We start from the raw sequence: 20,161 nt of genomic DNA, 5'->3' as shown, positions 1-20,161 counted from the left end.
AAAGTATGTGAAACATACGATTTTTCTAACTGCTAGCCCCACTGAGGTTGCTTGTCGGGCCAGGCATTTTTTGGATCTGCCCTTCAGAACTGGACTGATTAATACCAAGTAAAATGGTTGCGGAGTGCCATGCTACAGATCCAGGAGCCATGTGCTTTTGTGTGGTTGTGTGGAGGAGTATCCCACTAATTATGCAGACTTCCTCACTGAATGATGAAGTTGAGCGAAGCAGATAGTCATTGCTGTTTACAGAACTCCTTAAATGAGAGACCATCTCTTCTTTTTTTTCTGCACAAGTATTCTGCTTGCTAAAGAGGAATAGCTGTTAAAAGATAATAAGGGATATGTCCATTTTCCAATGTTTTAAATCATGTGGGTTGCATGATCTCCTTGATTTGAATTCCAGTATCAGGCCCACAGAAATCCCAATGTAAAGCTGACAAAATGACCAGTTAAAAAAGAAAACACACACAAAATAGTGCAGCTTTTTTTTTTTAATATATTTAATATTGCATTGCTGGATTTTCCAGTATTTTAAATGAAAAATATATGTAGTTAATTCCATGTTGACAATGTCCTTGAGGATTTGACAGTGAGATTTTCCAGCAGTTGCTCTTCGTTAGAATCCTGGTGGTGTTTAATAAGGCAGCCGAACTGCTGGCACCTTCGGTTCTTGTTTGTTCTCCGAGGGCTCGGGGCTGCTGCAGTAAGCACATCGACCAGGGCTGATCATTACAAGGGCGTACGCCACCATGAATAAAAATGTCACACGTTTTCCCATCTCACAGCGGTACAAAATGTCAGTCCTGTCAAACAGACATTGCAGGTAGCAGTGAGCAGTCAGTACAAATTGGGAAGCCGAATATTCCCCCAGCTTTCTGATATTCTTCATTTGAAGCAGAAGAAAAACAGTTGTTAACCTATTAGCTGTGATTTTAAACTCTGCTGAGATAGTAGATGGATAGACTTTAACACATGGGGATAAATATATTCCTGGGGTCTGGGATTTTTTGCAACATGTCTCTCCATCCATGTATGTTGAGAAACAGACAGAATGAAACCAAGCCACTGCAAAATATACTTCATTTTGGTAGAACTCCTTTGGAAATTTGAACATCATCTCAATGAGATTCTCTCTCAAACCCTTCCCTGTTTTATCTCTTTGAATAGTTCTGAAAAAAACCCTCCTTGCTGTTTTGCTAGTAATCCAGAAAAGGCATGGTTCAATGAGTTAAGGGAGTTTTCTTTCATGGTCCTTTCATCGGGCAGTAACGTAACTCTTCTCTTTCTGTACAAACGAAAGTTATGTTGCTTTCAGTCTAAGGCATATTGTGCAATGTAGAGTCCATGGGATATGTTGTTTTCTGGGTGTTAGATGTGCCTTAGGACCATGAACATACCTGTGTGTTCGCTGAGTTATCCATCTAGGATTGAGGCATGGATATTGTCTCAATGCGGGATTCTGCTATTATTGCAGGGTCCAGGAAAAATCTGGTGTAAAAGGTTAGGTGCAAAGGAGGTATACTTGATATTTGACAAAATATGAAAGAAATAACAAAGAATGGTACTAAGTCACCAGTGGTTGCCCTGAGGGACAAGGAGAACAGGTAAAATGGGCTGCAGTGGTCTATGTAAAAGTGAGTATCTCAAAGAAATTTACTTAGAAGTCTATTCTGTAAGTAGAAATTTCTTTGGTTTTTCTCTGATACGTTCTCAGGACAAAAAAATGATGTACGCATTTAAGCTAGTGAATCGTTGCAAATTACCCCCTTACCCAAATGGCATTGATTGCTGGAACAAATTTTAAAAAGAAGGCTCAGCAAGGAACACTCATGTCAAAACACTACAGAAACAGAACAGAGCAGTTAGTTAGAAACTGGATTAAAAGAATGCTACCCTGCTCCTGGCTTATGTATTTAGCCATCTGCAGTATGATTCTTACAGTCAGCTAAGGCCTCACTACATATAAACAAAACAGGAAACAAAACGTGTGAGGCTTTTTTGAACCAGAACGACTCTCGATTGAATTAAATATTTTGTGTTCTGTAAGCATTTGTTTCCTGTGGGAAGAGCTACCCACTACATATAGCTTAACTTACGGTGGTTTTCAGGTAAATAAGAGGCTGTTGACAGTCATCCGCTTTGGAAAATGTCAGGAGTCTTCAAACTGTTGAATAATATCAGTTTAATAGTTAGGGGGTTTTTTTACAGTTTTTTAGAAGAACTGAGTGCATGTATAGATGGGAGGAGGTCAGGGTTTATTTTCAACTGCACAGCAAATGAAAAGTGAAATAGAAGAACTAAGTGGTCACAATCTCAAATTGCATTGATATCATCTTTTGCAGGTTTTGTACTGCTTGTTTGCGTAGTATATGAACTTTCCTGTCACTGGAGCTAGGAAGTAATCTGAAGTCTTGACAGGTCTTTAAACCGCAGATACCATTACAAGTTAACCGCTACTAGATAGTATTCCTCCCATCAACATCATATAAGAACACATGCTACTTTGGGGCATGGCCTGAATAAGTCTGTCTGCTCAAACACTTTTTGCACACATAGAAAAATATATCCATCTAATTCTCAAAATTCTTCCTTTTTTTCTGTAATTGCAGACAAAAGAAATAAAATACCATTCAGTTCTACAGCCAAGGGGCTTATTATTTAAGCCACGTGTTTTTCGAATAGCATTGGTTGTAAACAATAATCATCCGCTGCAGTGTAACCTATGGCTTTAGGATTTTCTATCCCTGGCACTCTTCCATAACAATCAAATTATAAGCCGTAGCTAAGAGGCCTATTTGCTTCATCCTGGTGGAACCTTTTAACTTGACAAGATACACATGATCCTGATATCATGTTCCTGCTTTCATTCTTGGTTTTAGGAGAGACCTACATCTGGTTAGTACCATGTATGTAAGTCATAGATTTAAAGCAAACTGTGCTTTTCTGCACATTACAATACTTAATATTTTAAAAAGTTAGCTATTCTGGGATTGTTTGCACAGTATGACATTAATAGATGGACATTATCAACACTGCTACGTGAGGATGAGTTATCAGTGCTCTGTGTCTAGATGCACCATAAAAAGATATTTTTTTACCCTTGATTAGGAAGGACAGAATTTGCCTCAGCCAGGAGAGAGAGGAAGCAAAGATAGACTTCCAGAAAACCCCTTTCTTCCCCTGTAGTAAAGAGTGAGTTTCCTCTCAGTGGCTTTGGGATGGACTTATGCATCTTTGGCAGTATCCCACAGCACCAGATATGACTCAGACACCTGAAATAAAGATCATCATTATCAGTATTAGGGAAAACAGGAGCTTACAGGCACCTACCTTTCATTTCCTTCTCTTACTGTCTCCTTCTCTTTTATGTAACAGAAGATTCCTGGCTAGAAAGGTAAGGAGCTACTCCTTGTTTTTCTTATTAAACTAATCAGAGAGTTTAATTGTGGCAGTCTCTGCCTCTTTCATAAATTCTTGGCACAGCTATAGGCCTTGCTACATTTTTGCCAGATTCATTCTACCTTCCTAATCTACAAATATGGCTTGAAGAATGAGGCATCCCTTAAAGCATGGAGATTATTTTTATCACAGGACCCAGCAGATTTCTTTTGAAGTATTTCAGAGTGTAAATTAAAAATATATGCTGTAAAGCATACACTGTTCTTGTCATCCCAGTTTGTGAGCTGTACATATGGGAGTATGTAAAAAGTAGTGTGCGCGCTGTGCAGGGATCTGGATGGATAATAAAACAGCTGCCTCATAGATTCCATCTGCTTTCTGTACTGAATCTTTTTAGGTACCATACATTTTTCAGTGTGGTTATTTTCTCTGAGTTTTTTTTTTAATTGAGTGTTCAGTTGAGGTCCAGCATATTCTTCCAAAGTCAGCACTTCAGAGCTTCTGCAGCATGATGCCTTTGAGCATTCAGGACAGTGCATCTCTCTCCCATGTCTGATTGTCTTTAAGACACATTAGCAGTTTTTAAACCAGTCCTGAGTTTCTGAAAGAAAAGAAGATATTCATGTAGAAGAGCTTTGCGTTGGAAATTATTAGAAACACCCCTCACTACTAATTGAGAAAGAGAAACACTTCTTTCTATATGTACTGACAAACCAGTTTTCATTTAGTTATGTTTCCTTTATGCATTTTTTGTAGTTGCACTTGTTGCTGCATATGAAATATCACCTCTAATTTACTCATAAAGGTTCTGTTTTGAATACCACTTTTAAAAAAAATCTCAACAGACATCCACAATTAGTTTGAGATAATATTCTGCTCACAAGCTGTTACCTCGCAAACCAAAAATTATCTTTTTGTAATGTTTTCTCTAGTATAAAAACCCTAAATAGCTGTATTGTGAAAGTTCCTTGGATATATGATAGCTGCTTTATGAGATGTGGGATCTATATTTTTTAAATAGTATTTTTACAGTGTAAAAGTGAATGTAAGATTTTTTTTTTCTTCCTCCAGTATCTCATAGCTTAAAATCACTTGTCTGATAATTAGTAAAACAGTGCCAGATCTGCAGTTATAACATTGGCTTTCTCCAAATTTTCTGTCTTGTTACTTCAGAAGTATTTGGAACAAGACAATTAAAATATCTGGAGTAAAAAGGTATGCTGGTAAACAGCTATTGGTAAGAAAGTGATAATTTAGACATTTCTCCCCTTCATAGAAAAAACTATCATATATTCATTTAGGAACATACCTAGAATAGCAATTTAGCAGCTTTTAGCAATGCAGCCTGTGCTGTTTTGTACCCATTCATCCTTACAGCACAGGTAATTAAGTTGATATTCCAACACAGCTTCCCCTACTGACCTTTCAGAAACAACGTGTTTTGCTGCATTAACAAATTAACTTCAAATCAGTGGCTTCCCCAGTAAATATGGTCTTCATATAGTTCGAATATACTTGCTTAGCCTGTTCTAGTGACAGAGCATTAAAAATGAAGCTATGGTCAAGGGCAAATAACAGTTACCTCCTGGTGGACCTCCACGTCATTATTCCTCGCTGCCCTTTGCACTCTTTTCTATGCTTGTCCTGGTTTTCGGCAGGCATAGAGTTAATTTTCACAAGAAAATGGGAGGGACCATGGCCAGGACAGCTGACCCAAACTAGCCAAAGGGATATTCCATTGCATATGATGTATGTAAGGGTGGGGAGCTGGCTGGGGAGAAGGGGTAGCTGCTCAGGGGCGGGCTGGGCATCGAGTTCTCGGTGAACAAATTGCATTGTGTATCACCCGCTTTGTATATTCTTTTTTAAGTATTGCTGTTGTTATTTTCCTCTTCCTTTGCTGTGCTAGTAAACTATCCCAACCTAGGAATTTTTGCCTTTTTTCTACGTATTCTCCTCCCCATCCCACTGGGGGGAACAGAGGATGAGCAAGTGGCCGCATGGTGCTCAGCTGCCGGCTGGGTCTAAACCACAATGCTTCACCACACTGATTTAAGCCCTACTATTGTCCTATCCATATTTAATTGAGAGACCACAGTGCTGTGAATATGTCGTTTTGTTTTATCATTCTATTCAGATCTCATTAGGCTTCAGAAATATAGTATGAGGTACAAGACCTCAAAATGAACTTTATGTCTGGTAGCACTTTAGCGGACAAGTTAAATTTGAATCCGAGTGCTGGATTGATAACTGTGTTGTTACAAGTACTGAGGTCACAGTTCTGCAAGTTAAGTTGACATGCCTATTTAAAAGTCCAAGAGACACAGAAGTTTCTACGCCTTTAATCTTTTCCCAAAGCAGCATTTGTATGTGTCTTTATTGTGGAAGCACACAGAATTATTTTTTTGATCAGAGATGAAAGCTTAATCATATGTGATATTTAAATCTCAGCTGGAAAAAATAATCCAGTGACAGGATAAGGATATGAAAGTATTAGCTCCTGCAAAGGAATGGTTCATTGTTACTGAGTAGATCTGCCTGTAACCATCACCCAAAGAAAACTCCCTTTTTTTTGATCAATAGCATCAGGAAATGTCTGATAGAGAGGCGCCTTGTGTACAAATGCCAACTGACTATGTGTTCTCCTGCTTTACCAACCCACTTTCTTCATTCCAGTTCTTGTAGTCAACTCAGCCACTGTATACAGTTTAGCAGTAACCTTATCCCCCTTAGATCTGGACTGTGGGACCAGTGGGTCCTTCAGCTCAGTGCATGGCTACAAACAGCTGGCCTGTTGGGATCTTTGTTTGAAGGGTATTTGGCTGAGTTATAACTCCTTTCCCTCACCAGACCCGCTCCCCTGCCACGGTTTGTCATAGCATTATGTGCAGTCTGTGTGCTGACCTGCATATAAGCAGAACCCTAATATGAGAGAAATCCCACCTCTGGTATGTACACCAAATAACTGCTTCTAGATTTTGCATCAGGAACATGTCATGTGTCTGTGAAACTGTTCTCTTCAGACAGTTTTTATGTGGTAGTTTGCTTATTTGCCTGGAAGTCCCACTGTCTTCTCCTCACCTGAGTTTGCATTTCAGCTTTAAACTCCTGGCTTACACATGTATATGTAGGGTAATTTTCATTTTCACTTACATAGAACTACAATGATAGTTGCACAAAAAAAAAGCCCTAGCATGTGCTTGTTCTATCCTTGGGCAAATTAGAGCATTCCGTCTGAAATCTTCCTATGACTTGGAGAAAGAAAAAACTTCTTCCTTTTCCTTTCCTCCTTCCTTTTCCATCTAACTGAATTCTGCATTAGAGAACCTGGACCAAAAATGAGCCAGTTGAAACTTTTGCTGGAGTGTATCAGTGCTGCTTCTTGTATAGGCTCACCTTGGGTATCATGTGTCTTGTCCGGTATCTTGCCACTGGTAGAGAAAAGTACCAGCTGTTCCGGAGGAGAAACAAGAAACTTTTCAGTAGATAGATGCAGAATTTTAACTGGTGTCTGAGGAAAGCTTCTTAAGATGCTGATGCCGCAGATGACAGTGAAAAAGCAGCTATCCATCCTTTCTTTCACTGGCAAATCTTGTAGCAAGGTCATAAATTTGAATGATGATTATTTTTTTAGGGTGGCTCCATAAAGAGTTTACATTATGACTCTTCAAAGCTATGGATCTATCAGTAAATTATGGCTGGACTGAATTCCACCTGGAATTCAAGATGTCAGTCAATGTGGCATTGATTTGTCATGTGGTAACTTCAGTAAGAGAAGAGGAGAGTTCAGTCAAGGAAAAGGTATGTTTGGAAGAGCAGCAAGACGAATCAATGCTGATACCACTAGAAAGTTTAGTAAAAAGGAGAGGAATGCTGGGAAGAGGTGACTGCAGGTATGACATCACACTTCAGCTTATAATTTTATATTGTGTTAAAGTCTATCTGAATCGCAAATAATTAAGTAAAGAAATATTTTTCTAAAATCTATGTCACTTCACAATCCTCAAATACAATGGAAGCTGAGATAACCTCAGTAAGGATAGGTAACTCATGCGTATATCATAAAACTTGAGAAATTCTGTGTTCAGTAGTCCTTCGTCCTGGAGTCGAGTAATTAAATGAGAATCATAGCTTATATTATAGAAGAGAGGTTTTGACCCTCTTGAAATGAGAGAAGAATTGAAAGCAACATGGACTTATGCTTATTACTCAGAGACCAAAAAGGAAAAAAAAAAGAGTAAATATAGTTTTGAGTTCTAGGCCAAACATCATGATGTTTTAAGGTCTGACTTATAATTGTTGGTCAATTAGGACTAATGGGAGCAAAATATTAGTGCTGTGTGTGGTTTGGCTACAGGCAAGGAGTATGTAATGAGATGGTAGTCCTATTAAACTCCTCCGCATTGTACTGGAATATCTAATGCTCTTACTCTTTTGTGTACTCTCTGACTTGTGTATGAATATTCTTCAGTTCACATTAGTAATTCAGCTGAAGAGGGTACCAATATTGGTGACGCTTTTAACACAAAGCATAGTTTTCAGATACCCCCAAATATTTGAAACTTGATTTTATTGCCATCGTCTAATCAAACAGTGATGTGGCAGATAATTAACAAATCCTGTCACACATTATCTCAGAAAAATATTTTTCCTCCAGTGAGTACGTGGGTGGGTAAGCACGATTCGGTTGTACATGTCCTCGCAGTGACTGTAATCAATGTATTGACCATCTCGCTGGGAGGTAGTCCTCAGCTGTTGTCTGTCTTGTCTTGTCTGTCTGTCTTGCTCTCTGAAGGGCCTGCTTTTGTCACACTGTTGTCAGAACCTTTAATAATACTGCCATTGGTTCGTCAGCTGACACTGTGGATGCTACAGTCTTGCAGTGTTTCCTCAAAAATTGTCCTGGCTTTTGCTGTAGAAAGTAAAAACTAATTCCCAAATCAAAGAAGCTTCCAGGGCTGTAGTACAGTGTTTGAAACAAAAAAATACATGTTCAGTGATAGGAACTAACACTGAAGAAATGAGAACATCAACATGTTAAGTATCACCTTGTAATTCTTATATCAATGAAAACATATTGATCCAGAATAAAAATAGTAATGGAAAATAAATAGTGCTCAAGACACTGCTAGCCGTGGCTTTAGGGAATACTTAAATTTCCCACCCAAATATCCTACTTGAGAATTTCCTAATGTAGGAATGTTCACAATTTCTAGGTAAGTAAAAGAGAAGAAATAACAAAAGGAAGTATATATGCAGGAGGCATAAAATTTTTTTTAAATAAATAAATAATAGTTGCATTTTGTTTTTCTGCATCATCAAATACTTTTCCTAAGTTGCTAGGCAGTAAGAGAATGTCTTTTAAGTAACTAGAAAGTGCAAATTTCTATTTTTCAGCTGTTCCATTATGCTTCTGAAACATAATGGAAAATAAGTATGCTATGTCACATAACAGAAGTTAAATATATTTTAAGATTGTGCTCTCAGCCTGAGCAGATAAGACAGGAAGATACACGGCAGCATAACTCAACTTTTGTGACTGAATTGAGTAATGTAAGGTACAGAAGGGAAACAGTTCAGTAGGGCTAATGGCAGCCACCTCAGCTTGCCACCCTGTCATTTCTGTCTTTGTTCTCTTTGTTTTCATACTTGCTTTCTTGGAAAATACGGAGGGAAGCTATCACATAGAATAATTCTGGCCTCAGCTCTCCATTTTTTTTTTTTTTTTTTTTTTTTTTTTTTTTTTTTTTTACTCACCCACCCAAAAAGCTGAGCCAAGTACATGTGTGCAGTCTGGCACTCCTTCATTGACAACACAAGGAAGGAGAAATGAACCAATGGATGCAAACGTGTAATTTATTGGGAAATTTGAAAGAAAAGTCTGAAGAGATGCAAGAAGAGAATGAAAATGGTGTGAAAAGGGGTAGGCTGGAGTTGTACTATTACACAGTATGAGGGTAGTTGAGAGAGAATGTCTGTCAATCTAGAATAAAGACTGCTAGTAAGAAGGTAAGAACTGCTGAGATACAAATCTGGAATATTTTTAGGAGAGAAATACAGTAATCTGCATAAGCTTTCTTTTTCTGTCTGAAGAGGCTGACTCCCACTGCCAGTTCCTATTCCTTCTCTGTACGGCTGACAGGTTTTGTCTGCGGAAGGCACCGTGGGCTGGGGGCAGTGATGCAGTCATCGTTGTCTGGTCGAGCAGGCGTTCAGACATTCCTGTGTACTCCTCACCAAGGGCTCTCCTCCTCTCTTGCAGTGCCACACAAGCCGCCACAGAAAGGACATGAACTTTGATCTTGTTCTCAATATCAAAGTTGTACTTTAGGATCATTTTATTTAAATTCTTGTTAATTGTCAGTGGATTCCTTGTTTAACAGACTATACCTTAAGATGCCATCTGTGGGAGGAGAGTCTTGCTGTTGGCTCAGTCGAAAGCAACTGGATTGGAATAGCTCCAGTGCTGTTAAAAAGCAATGAGTTGGCCAACTGCTAATTTAAAAAATGAGAGACCAAAGTAGGCATCTTAATGCACTGTTCTGTCTTCATTAGAACTGTCAGTGATGAGGCGTTTAGTTTTCTTTACAATGACAGTGTACGCTTTGCTCTAGGCAATGCGTTTAAACCTTGATCCAGTACAGTAGCTAGACATGTGCTCATCTGTGTGTATGAAGGGTTTAATTGACTTAGGGATTTTTCCCATGCTCTTACATACCTTTGCTGGTTTGAGGCCTTTGAGTGTTTTCACAAGCACTGAAATCACTCTTAAGATTTTAGTGAAAGCTTTTTTGAATATCCTGCTTTCCAGGATTCTTTCCATTTGCATAAATGTTGTCTAGTACACCTGGACCTAGAGGTCCAAGAATCCACTTTGAGCGTCTTTATTGTCTCAGTAAATTTTGGATCATCTGGTCTGGAATGATTTAACATAAGCTATGTTAAGCCTACATCAACGGGCAGATGTAGCTGCTTTTCCTATGGTGGCACTTTGTAGGTCATGAGATTTGCCACTGTTTTGAAAAAAGTTTTTTAAAAATTGCATTTTGTGAGGTGAGTATGATGTTAAGTTTAATCACGTGTTGTCATCCACTCATACTGCTTTTGCCACAAAATCAGAGGTGTTTTCATGTAGGTGACTATTTAATTTAGTTTCCACTTTGATACAGCAGCAAAGACTCCGTCCGCCTCGGCCACCGCCTCCAAAGATACAGCGTTCATCTAGGCCCGTGAGTAGTTGGTAGTTTTGTTTCACTGCCACAGCTTAACACTGCCTGAATTACGCTCCTCGTAGCATTACTAAACCTTGGTAGTTTGGATTGACAAACTTTGCAAAAAAGCGATGTGTGAATTATGCTCCTAAACTCCCTTCTTCTCTGCTGCGGCACAGCCCTGGGACCTGCATTTATTCTGCTTTTCTTTGACGAGTTCTGCAACTTTCAGTCAGTTCTGCAGGTAACTGATGCTGCTGTTGCAACATTTGTTTTTACTTTTGCGGTGATTTCTTAAACAAAAAGTCTTGCTAGGCTAGCATAAGTTTTTAGCCAGTGAGCTTTTGAAGACTTGCACTAAACTCAAATATGAAAGGAAGCAGAGGTCTGAAGAGGAAGTGTTTATTCTCTGCAAGTTATGCTTTAAATTAATTTGGGACGCTTAATTTTTCTCCATGGAATAGATGAGTGAATACACATGAAGAAAGCGAAGTCTGTATTATTACATAGAACATTAGTACCACATTATGGATGATATACATATGTACTTTATGTTCACTTAAAATGCAAGCTGGGACTCTATGTAATTACATAGTATAAAAAATGTAGGCACAGCATGTTGGCTGGAGGAAGTGACTCTTCCATAGAAGAACTACGCAGAAATAATTCTCAGTGCAATACCTGTACTGTATTAGGCAGGGATACCTTATCTCAGCAGTTTTTCATTCAAAACACTAACTGTAGGACAATTGTTATAAATAAAGTATGCCAGATGGCTTTAAAACTGGAAATTGTGCTGGATCTGCACCAGTGATTTTTTTTTTTTCAGTAGTACGGGAAAGTGGTATCAGTTTAGAAGGGGTGTTGTTTTTTGCAACGGCCTTGGAAGATACTTATTTTTATTCAGGACTTTTCCTTTATCAATACAATTCCCCCAAAGGGAAAATACGTCTTACTCCTTGCTTCCTTATACATACGTGTACGTGCATAAGAAAGAGAGAGATGCAAGTTTTCAAATCTAATCTTGCTAAAACTTGTTAAAAACGTGTTTGGGATGAGCAGGCAACTGGTTAACAAGTGCACTTGGGTGTGTGATAACTTTTGGTCTGTGGTGCATGTTCCTATGTTACATTTCAATAGCATGTATTTCTCTTCCTCCCTCTTTTTAACTCTGGGTGTTCAGTTTAACAGAGTCATTTTTATGGATTCCTGCACTGCAGATTTCTGTTTTCTCTGTTTAGAAGGTAGCATTGACTATGCTTATATGTATTCTTTCAAATGTAATTGATATGGGAGACTCTCCCAGATACATTACACTAAGAACAAACTTTCCATGGTACAAAAGTTGCTAAACAGTGTTGTTCAGATTGAGTAATTTATTGCATCAAAGTCTTGCTAAGACTGTTTAATCTCCCAGCTGTAGTGCATTAATAGTCCTCACTGTAATGTGTTCGTGTCAACTGTCTTTGCTCCCAATGTGATTGATAAAAGGTTGGAAATGTAATAATAAAAGCTCCTGTTGCATTCATCTAGCTGTGTCAGTAAGTGGAACAGAAATGCTTCATTCATCAAGAGGAAATTCAAGATAAATGTAAATAATTATAATCACTCCCAAAAATATGCTTGTACCAAATATACATCAATTTGTTGTTGTTCAGAACTGTTATTTGGCTTTTAATAGTTGAAACGCATTTTAGTGTGTGTAAATAATACTTTGTGCAGGCTGTTTTTTCCCTCTCTTAGTCTTGGCATATATTAGAGGTGGGTATCGGTAAGTCATTTATCCTAGACTTTTACAGCAAGCACTGAAAGAGGAGACTGGGTCTCTCTGCTCTTCCAACCAAGTCCACATAATACCAGAATTCCTGAGAAATACATACTGTTTTCAGGATATATCTTTTATGAGGAGGAATCCAGGGGCACTAGTCCTTGCAATACGAGTCATTACTAATAATAAAACCAAAAACACAGACCAAAGAGAGGTTAAGGAAGCAGAACAGCTATGTTCTTTACATTCTGCTGTTTTGGAAATGAATTGTGGTGGTATTATGAAAGAGAGAGGGTTGTTGCTTATAATTAATACAAGTCTGTTTGGATTAATAGTGGCTGTTTGGAAACTTCATTCAATTAGAAAAAGTTAAAATATAATAATTATGCGTAAAGTTGATGGGGACAGTAATAAGCACATTTAACCCTTCTGTACTGGATGTTTACCTTTCTTCCTTTGGCTGTGTGCTCATGTAATTGGATTTCTTTCATACTTTTGCATTTGGTAAGCATTTAACCTTGCCTATTTGGCTACATAAGGCTCAAAATCCAGCACGGAATTGGCTTGATTCCTGGCTTTTCCCTGCAGTATCCCATGAACAATGCTCTAAATCCTACTTAGCACGTCACCCTGCACTTTACTGGTTTGGTGGCCCCCTGGAGCCATCCAAAACTCTCATCTTTCTCCCTCATCACCATCGCCCCCCCAGGGTACCACCCAAAAGGTGAAAGTGTTCACAGCATGATGACAAGCCAGCTTTACACATCATCTTCCAGCTCAGATTTAATTAAACAGGTTTCTTTCTTCCTCTCTTACTCTCTTTCTCCTTCTCGCTCTCTTCTCCCCCCAGTTCCTCTTGCTTCTCTCCCCCCCTCTCTTGCACGCACTCGCTCTCTCTTGCTCTCTCTCTCTGTTTTATCAACCCTAATGAAGCAGTATTCTTCATCGATCCTGCTGATTGCCAGCCCATTCCTTTTGTTTGTTGGCACCGAGCCATTCAGCCGCACTCTGACAGCTCAGCTCGTCTAATTAGCTCTGTTGTTCTTTTCCCCATGTTTCACCACGTTGCAAGTTCAGTTGAAGTTGCCACAAACTTAATCCTTCCATTCCTGCCATAAATTCACATTCTTAAGCCGTCTTTATTGTAGAGAGGAGCAGCCTTGTGTGGGGACTGATCTTCAAGACCTTAACATCTGACCTTTTTATAAGCCCTTTTTCCTAAGAAATAGTGGCAATACATCTCTGGCTTTCTTCATCATATCTGCTGTACACCATTTTGTTTGAAATGAAAATTCAATACAATAACCCTGCTACTATCTTCTGCATACTGTTGTATAGTGCAGAAACACTACACACAATTTGGTGGCTTTTTCCGGGCAAGGAAATTTGAGGTTTATGTGCCTGGGGGGGGAGGGGAGTGCATGCCTGGAAACACCCCACCCCCAACAAATAATAATTTAAAAAAAACCACCACCAACAAACACAAACAAACAAACCCAAAAAGCAAACACTTGCAGAGGTGGGGGGAAATCTGCATCTATTCTGTCATTGCAAATAAATTCATTAGTCATCCCAAGGTTGTAGGCTTAGGTTGTAGGCCTTTACAAATTCCTTTATTTTGTGGCTATTAAGGGAACACAAGCTCGGGCAGGTCAGAAGTTGAGCTGTATTCCTAACTTTATTTGATGGCTTTGGGGATTTCTGTTGAAACCAGCATTCAGCTAAGCCAACAGATCAGACTCCGTTTCAGGTAAGGTAGTACTTTCTTAATAAAAAATGAAAAGCTTGTTTGTACAGCCTGACCATGATGCTGCAAATGTTCATTCCCATGTTTGACTCAAAGAGATAAGTTCATCAACAGGATTACTCACCAGTATAGGGAGGCACATGCATAAACTTTGCCTATATAGCGATCATGTATGCTTATTCCTTTCCGTGAAGTAAGGCTTGTTTGCTTGTAGAGTTAATGCAAGTAAATTAAGCTTGACTTCTGAACATTAGAAGGTGATGGATATCTTATTTAAGATTGGATTGGCAGCAACGTCATCTTCCACAGAAAACCTTTGGATTTTTACAGACAACAAAAGATACACTAACATAACATTAGTGGTGATAACGATAACACGTCTGGAAAGGGTCTCTGTTCAGCTGCTGAAAGGAAGCATATGAAGAATGAGCAGTGTTTTTTCAGGTTACAAATTTTTCAGTGCTCCCTTACACAGAAGTCTTCACTTGAGAAGCTGCGTTCCTGTGAACAAGAGGACAAAAGGATCATGATGTCAGAGCTGAACTCCACTTTCCAACACAATGTACAGCAACACACAGGATTTTCCAACTCTATCAACTAACTGTATAAGGGGAAGCTTACATTTAGGGAATCTTTTATCAGAAATTTAGCCTGTACCAAACCGGACAGTGGAACAAATTTTCATTGCTTCGCTAGCAGTCAGTGACAAGCATATACGTTTAATTTGCGATTCAAAAACCTGTGGAGTTTTTGTCTTTAAACAAGCTGTGGGTCCCTGTAGTTTATGTTCATACTTTATATTCATTGGTACTGTTATATTCATTTGTAACATTGTTATGGCACAAAAAATAAAGACGTTAAAGGTATCTTCCATTCAGAATTGCTTTTTAAGATGGTGGTGGTTATGCATATTTTGTTATTTATGTCTGTTGTTTGATCAACTTGAAGTATTTGATGAAATGTCTTCTATGTGTGTGCATGTAATAGGTTCGCCCGCCAAGACCTCATGTTGTTAAGAGACCCAAGAGCAATATTGCTGTGGAAGGACGAAGGACTTCCGTTTCTAGTCCAGAACAGTAAGTACTTTGCTGCTCTGCTTCTCTCTAGTTGCGTTGTTGTCAACAAACAGCACATTCAGAACTGGAACTAGCCAAAGAAGAAATTTTAAAATACTACAGTAATATTTTAACTAGCAAAAAATTTGTTTTTTAATTTTTGGAGCATTTTAGAGGAAGCACGAAAAAGCGAGAAACCTAAGTTTACTATTGGAAAATTCTGTTTTGCCAAGTTAGACATAATCTGATCAGCCTGTTAAGAGAAAGTTTTCAGGTTTTGGAGGGTTGTTAATTTCTTTGTTGTTTTCTTTTGGTTTGTTTTGAATGATGCTTTAAATGAAATTGTTAGCCACATCCCTGCAAATCCACTGTTCTTGCCAGGCTTTACCTGGAAGATAGAGAATTGTTTGTTTTATAGTGATGGCAGTAAGGGTTGTGTCTCATGCTTGTTAGAGTCCATTAACAGAAGGTCTGTAATGAGCTCTATAGTGAAGGCTTGTAGAGATTAACTGTCTTGCATAGTACTAGCAAATTTACCATCTCTTTAGATTTGACTATGAAGTAAACAGGGGTAATGTTCCAAATAAGTTGTACTGCTGTAGCCTACTGCTCGTGGATAAAATGTGTTGGTTTCCAGCATCTCTCTTGTTCATATGAACAGTATATTCTGTTACCTTGGAGAGATTTTTTTACTCTAATGAATGTCACATATTGAAGTACTTTTTACAAAGACGACGATACTGTGTATTGTTGCAGATGTTCTTAATGCATTGCCATAGTTGAGTTAAACAATAGGCCATCGAGTGAAAACCTAAAAAAGAGAATGGATATATTGAACCTTACCAACATAGCCCAAAAGACACTATTGTGTGTGGCAAATATATGTGCTGCGTCAATCTGCATTTTGGATTTAAAATTACTTGGATTCTCCAGAGTGTAGCTACTTCAACTGTTCAGAAGTACAAAAGATTGAATAGCAGTAAGTTCTGTTTGGATACAGAGGGTGGTAAGAGCTGCACTTCTTCAGGGTCTGAATAAGCAGATTGCCTCTTCTCAGTTCAAAATTTGGGAAGCTTAAGAACTGTGTTTCACCTGGGGTGGTTGATCTTAGAAGAAAGTGTTGTGAAAAATGTGGCTAGAGTAGGGATAGACCTGCTTGGCACACCAGAAGAAACAACTGAGCAGTGACGTAAGAACAGCAGAGCCAGTATGCGTTTTCCAAGTCATGTGGCAAGATTAAACTGGTATTCCCTGCACATGAAGCATCTTTGATGCTGTCCTTGAACAGGGAATGGAGTCGCATTTTCCAAATGCCCAGTGTTGTGGCAGAGCAACCCTAGCATGGGAAGTCACTGGAACTGCTCACAGACTACAAGCAAGTACGAGACTCAGGGGCCATCAGATGGTTGCAGTGATCTAACCCGTCACAAAGATTTCCTTGTCATTCATCTACCTGCAGCACAAACTTACTCTTATGTCATGGCCACTTCACGTTATTTGTTTATATCCCAGCCTGTGGTTGCTTTATTGTCAGTAAAGTGAAATGCTTTAGCTGATGCCCAAGATTACAGGATATTTGTTGTATCTGAAGATACTAAAATCCCATAAAAAGAAAAATAGTTGGTTTCTTTAAATGCACCCTTTCCCAACACATGTACCGCTGCCCTGTTTCCCTGGTTTTGAGGGAAAAAGAGGTGGAGGTTGAGTTTCCCCCTGGCCTCCAAACTTAGATGCGTGCTTAGCTTTTTCCCAGCCACTTTTGGATGGGGAGATATTCTGGGTTTTAGCTAAAATGAATGGTCACTTTTAAATTCTACAGGATTCTACATTTTATAGTGGAAGTTGGTTGCCCTCTTGTGGAGCAGACAGCAAATCCTGCAAAAGGGCTTGTGCTATCACAGGGGTTAGCTGCCCCTGCACAAAGATTGTAGGGATTTTTAAAATAAAAGTTTTTTCTTAATATTTAATATGGTGACTCGCTGCACATAGGTGAAGGATAATTGAGTCAATTTAACCATTATTTGTTTTTCATATGAAGGATTATGCATCTTTGGATTCAAAAGCTGCTTGACGTTCCAGTGTGGCTTACTGCTAATGTGTATTTTCAATCCTGCCAGCATCAGAACAGAAATAAACATGAATTATAAACATTTATACTAATGCTAGTAATATATTGAATAACAAGTATTATTTTACCTGATTTTAATTTATTGCTGTTAATTCTAGTGAGTCTTTACAGTTCAGCTGCTTTCACAGAGTAAACTACGAAAACTTTTTTGTGAAAATGATTGACAATAATCTACAAAAGATAATGAAGATGCTTCGTAGCTGTAAACTGACTTATTTTTCTTCATGATCATTTTACCGATAGATTTTTCCATCTTTTAAATGTGGAAGAAAACCAGGTAATGTCCCTAATACCACTGACACTTGCTGTGTGGCACCAATTGTGGGCTCTTCCTGATGTTTCACAGCTTCCATAGTTTATCCAGTTCAAATGCAGTATCACAGCAGGAACTGATGTGTTTTCATTCTTTCCTGTTGTCATCTTCAGGTAGCAAAACAAACTCTGACATAACTACTTCCAGACAGTTAATTGTAGAATACTGCACTCCACCAGATCTCCTGTAAGGTGTCTGGTTAGTGAGTTTTAATAAAAACCAAGTTGGGGCAGGGGAGGAGACAGGACACAGACACACAGCATGGAGCAACGATGACACTGACACTACAATTGTGATTTCAGAAGTACAAGTGGAGGAAATACCTCACCTTGTACTTAACAAAAGCTCAAATAAATGGCTTACCTAAGAAATAACTTCAGGTGAATGCCTTTGAAATAGGTAATGACTCAGTAATCCTGACCTTTTTCCTTACTAGTTATCTCAAAATGACATTTTGAATAAAGGAAAAATATTTTTTTAAATAGTAATTAAAGATAGGATTTTCATGACATTTTTCACAACTTCCTTTTTTCTGTTCCGGTAAGAAATAATCTGCCTATGCTGTTCTGAAATGAAAAACTAAAGCCAAGTGTTGTCTCTTTAAAAATTTTGTATTGTTTTCTCTCTCTTGGATAATTCTAAAAGAATGAAAACACCACAATGTATATTTTCACTTAATGGTACTTCGTAATGTTGGAGTATCCTTATTGCAGATCAGAGGAGATTCCATGAATGCAGCAGCAGTGCTGAGAGGGTGCTTTTCTTAAATTAAACTTAGACAAAATATTTTGGTTACTTCTCTCAGGTGTTCATGGGGGGGATGTTCGTGAGCAGGAGCTTCTGTTCAATGGGAAGTTTCTTTCTATATTTAAAACTAACCCTAACTTTCAGGTCTTGATTATATGAAGGCTTCAGACACATTTCCCAGGATATCTGACTCGTGAGCTCAGACTGTGACTTTGGCCTCCTCCTTGCTGCTGGTGGCGACAGGGTCCTCAGGGTGCCAGTAGCACCACCTGAGCCTGACACCCAGGGCACTCATTTCACAGGGCTGCCTCTCTTCCATTTGTAATGTGGCATGACGTCTCTGAAAAGTAAACCATTCCGTAGGCATCCTTTCAGTTGTTACATTTGCTAATGCATTTCTTATGATATTAAGAAATTTGTATCTTCAGTTACATGAGTTAATTTTTTTTAATGTGTGTAAAAGAAAAACATTGATTTTGGGGTATATGTGCTCATTTTCTAATCAATCTTCAGTTAAAACACAGGAGGGCAGGAGTAATGACTTCAAAGGATGCTCAAGATTATTGCTAATGTCTGTTGTTAAACCATCATATTTAAAAGAGCTGGTGGAAGAACTAGTGTTTTCCCCATCAAAATTTTCCGCGATTTTTTTTTCTATTTCAATAGAAAGTTTATTTTTTAAAAGAATTTTATCAATAATTCAAGGTTTGCAATGTTTATGATTCTTTAAAAATTTTCATTATATCTAAAATGTATAATTTAAAAAAAAACTTTTATAGTTATAAGGTAACAGGAAGAATTTGTAGATGAGAGCTCAGAAAATGCTGCATTACCACCTGGGGCAATCTTAGACACGTGGGACCTGCCTCCTTAAACACAAATTAGTTGTTCGCAGAAATAAGATGTTGCACTTTTAATAGATAGGCAGTTTTTTGAGAGCTCTTTTTTACACCACAGCAAGATTTCCTATTAAATGTAGAATAGGCTTCCAGAGTGCTCTAGGATCTGTCTTCTGTAAGTACTGACTAGCTGGCTTCCAGGGCATGCAGAGTGGGAGGAAATTAAAATAGGAAATCAGAGGGTCAGGCTCACAATTAACAGCATGTCAAAAGGCTCTTGGGCTGGCTAAACCCGTGTCAGTGCTGCAGCAGTTCATTATGGCTTTCCAGAAGTCGTGTAGGACTTAGTATGAGAAGCTAATGGCTTTCCCTTATATCATATGAATGAAAATAGGCTGCAGTGCAATAGTGGGTTATTACACTGAATTTAGTATGAAGTCAGCATGATGACTGTGTTAAATGATACAGGCTCATAAAGCACATTAAATTTCAGTTGTTGTAGCCAGGCTCTCAGCGCTCTGCCACACAGGATTTGTGTACGGTAAAGATTTTCCATGGCATCACTGCAAGCTAGGGTCTCTGCTTAGGAAGAAAGCTAAGCCAGCAAGTATCTGTACGAACCAGGATGGCTGGAGTTTGAAAGAAAATACTGCTATAGCAGACTGTACTCGCTGTGTATGCTTTGGTTCCTCTACTTGGGGAAATTTGGTGTAGAGGAAGCTAGAATCAATGAAGGTGCTGCCAAAAAAGTAGATGCCCAGCAAAGGCGCAGCAAACAGGAAAGAAACGTCCTGAGAGCAGTTGGGTGGTGTTGTCAAACAAGAACCGTGGCACGAGGCAGGCAGGGCTGCCCCCTGGGAACCCCGGCTCCTGGCTCTCCTACCTGTCCAGTATGAAGGTTTACAAGAAACTTTAATTTTGGGGCCTATTTCTTCTGTCTGCTTTGGAGTG

The 20,161-nt window shown here is 38.7% G+C and overlaps 1 protein-coding gene across 11 annotated transcripts in view; it reads left to right on the top strand.

Annotated features, from left to right (window-relative positions):
- DENND1A (DENN domain containing 1A) overlaps nt 1-20,161 on the top strand; it is a 213,369-nt gene that overhangs the window by 181,277 nt on the left and 11,931 nt on the right. For 7 of the 11 annotated variants that reach the window (XM_075772395.1, XM_075772402.1, XM_075772392.1 and 4 more), the window contains 2 exons: nt 10,572-10,631; nt 15,116-15,204. In XM_075772395.1, the coding sequence (XP_075628510.1) occupies nt 10,572-10,631; nt 15,116-15,204 (149 nt within the window). The remainder of the gene's footprint in view (nt 1-10,571; nt 10,632-15,115; nt 15,205-20,161) is intronic. The other 4 variants (XM_075772403.1, XM_075772396.1, XM_075772394.1 and 1 more) reach the window with 2 other exon arrangements.

This window comes from Balearica regulorum, chromosome 20, assembly GCF_011004875.1.
Source record: "Balearica regulorum gibbericeps isolate bBalReg1 chromosome 20, bBalReg1.pri, whole genome shotgun sequence".
Taxonomy (NCBI): Eukaryota; Metazoa; Chordata; class Aves; order Gruiformes; family Gruidae; genus Balearica; species Balearica regulorum.
This window is presented reverse-complemented; position numbering and strand designations above follow the sequence as displayed.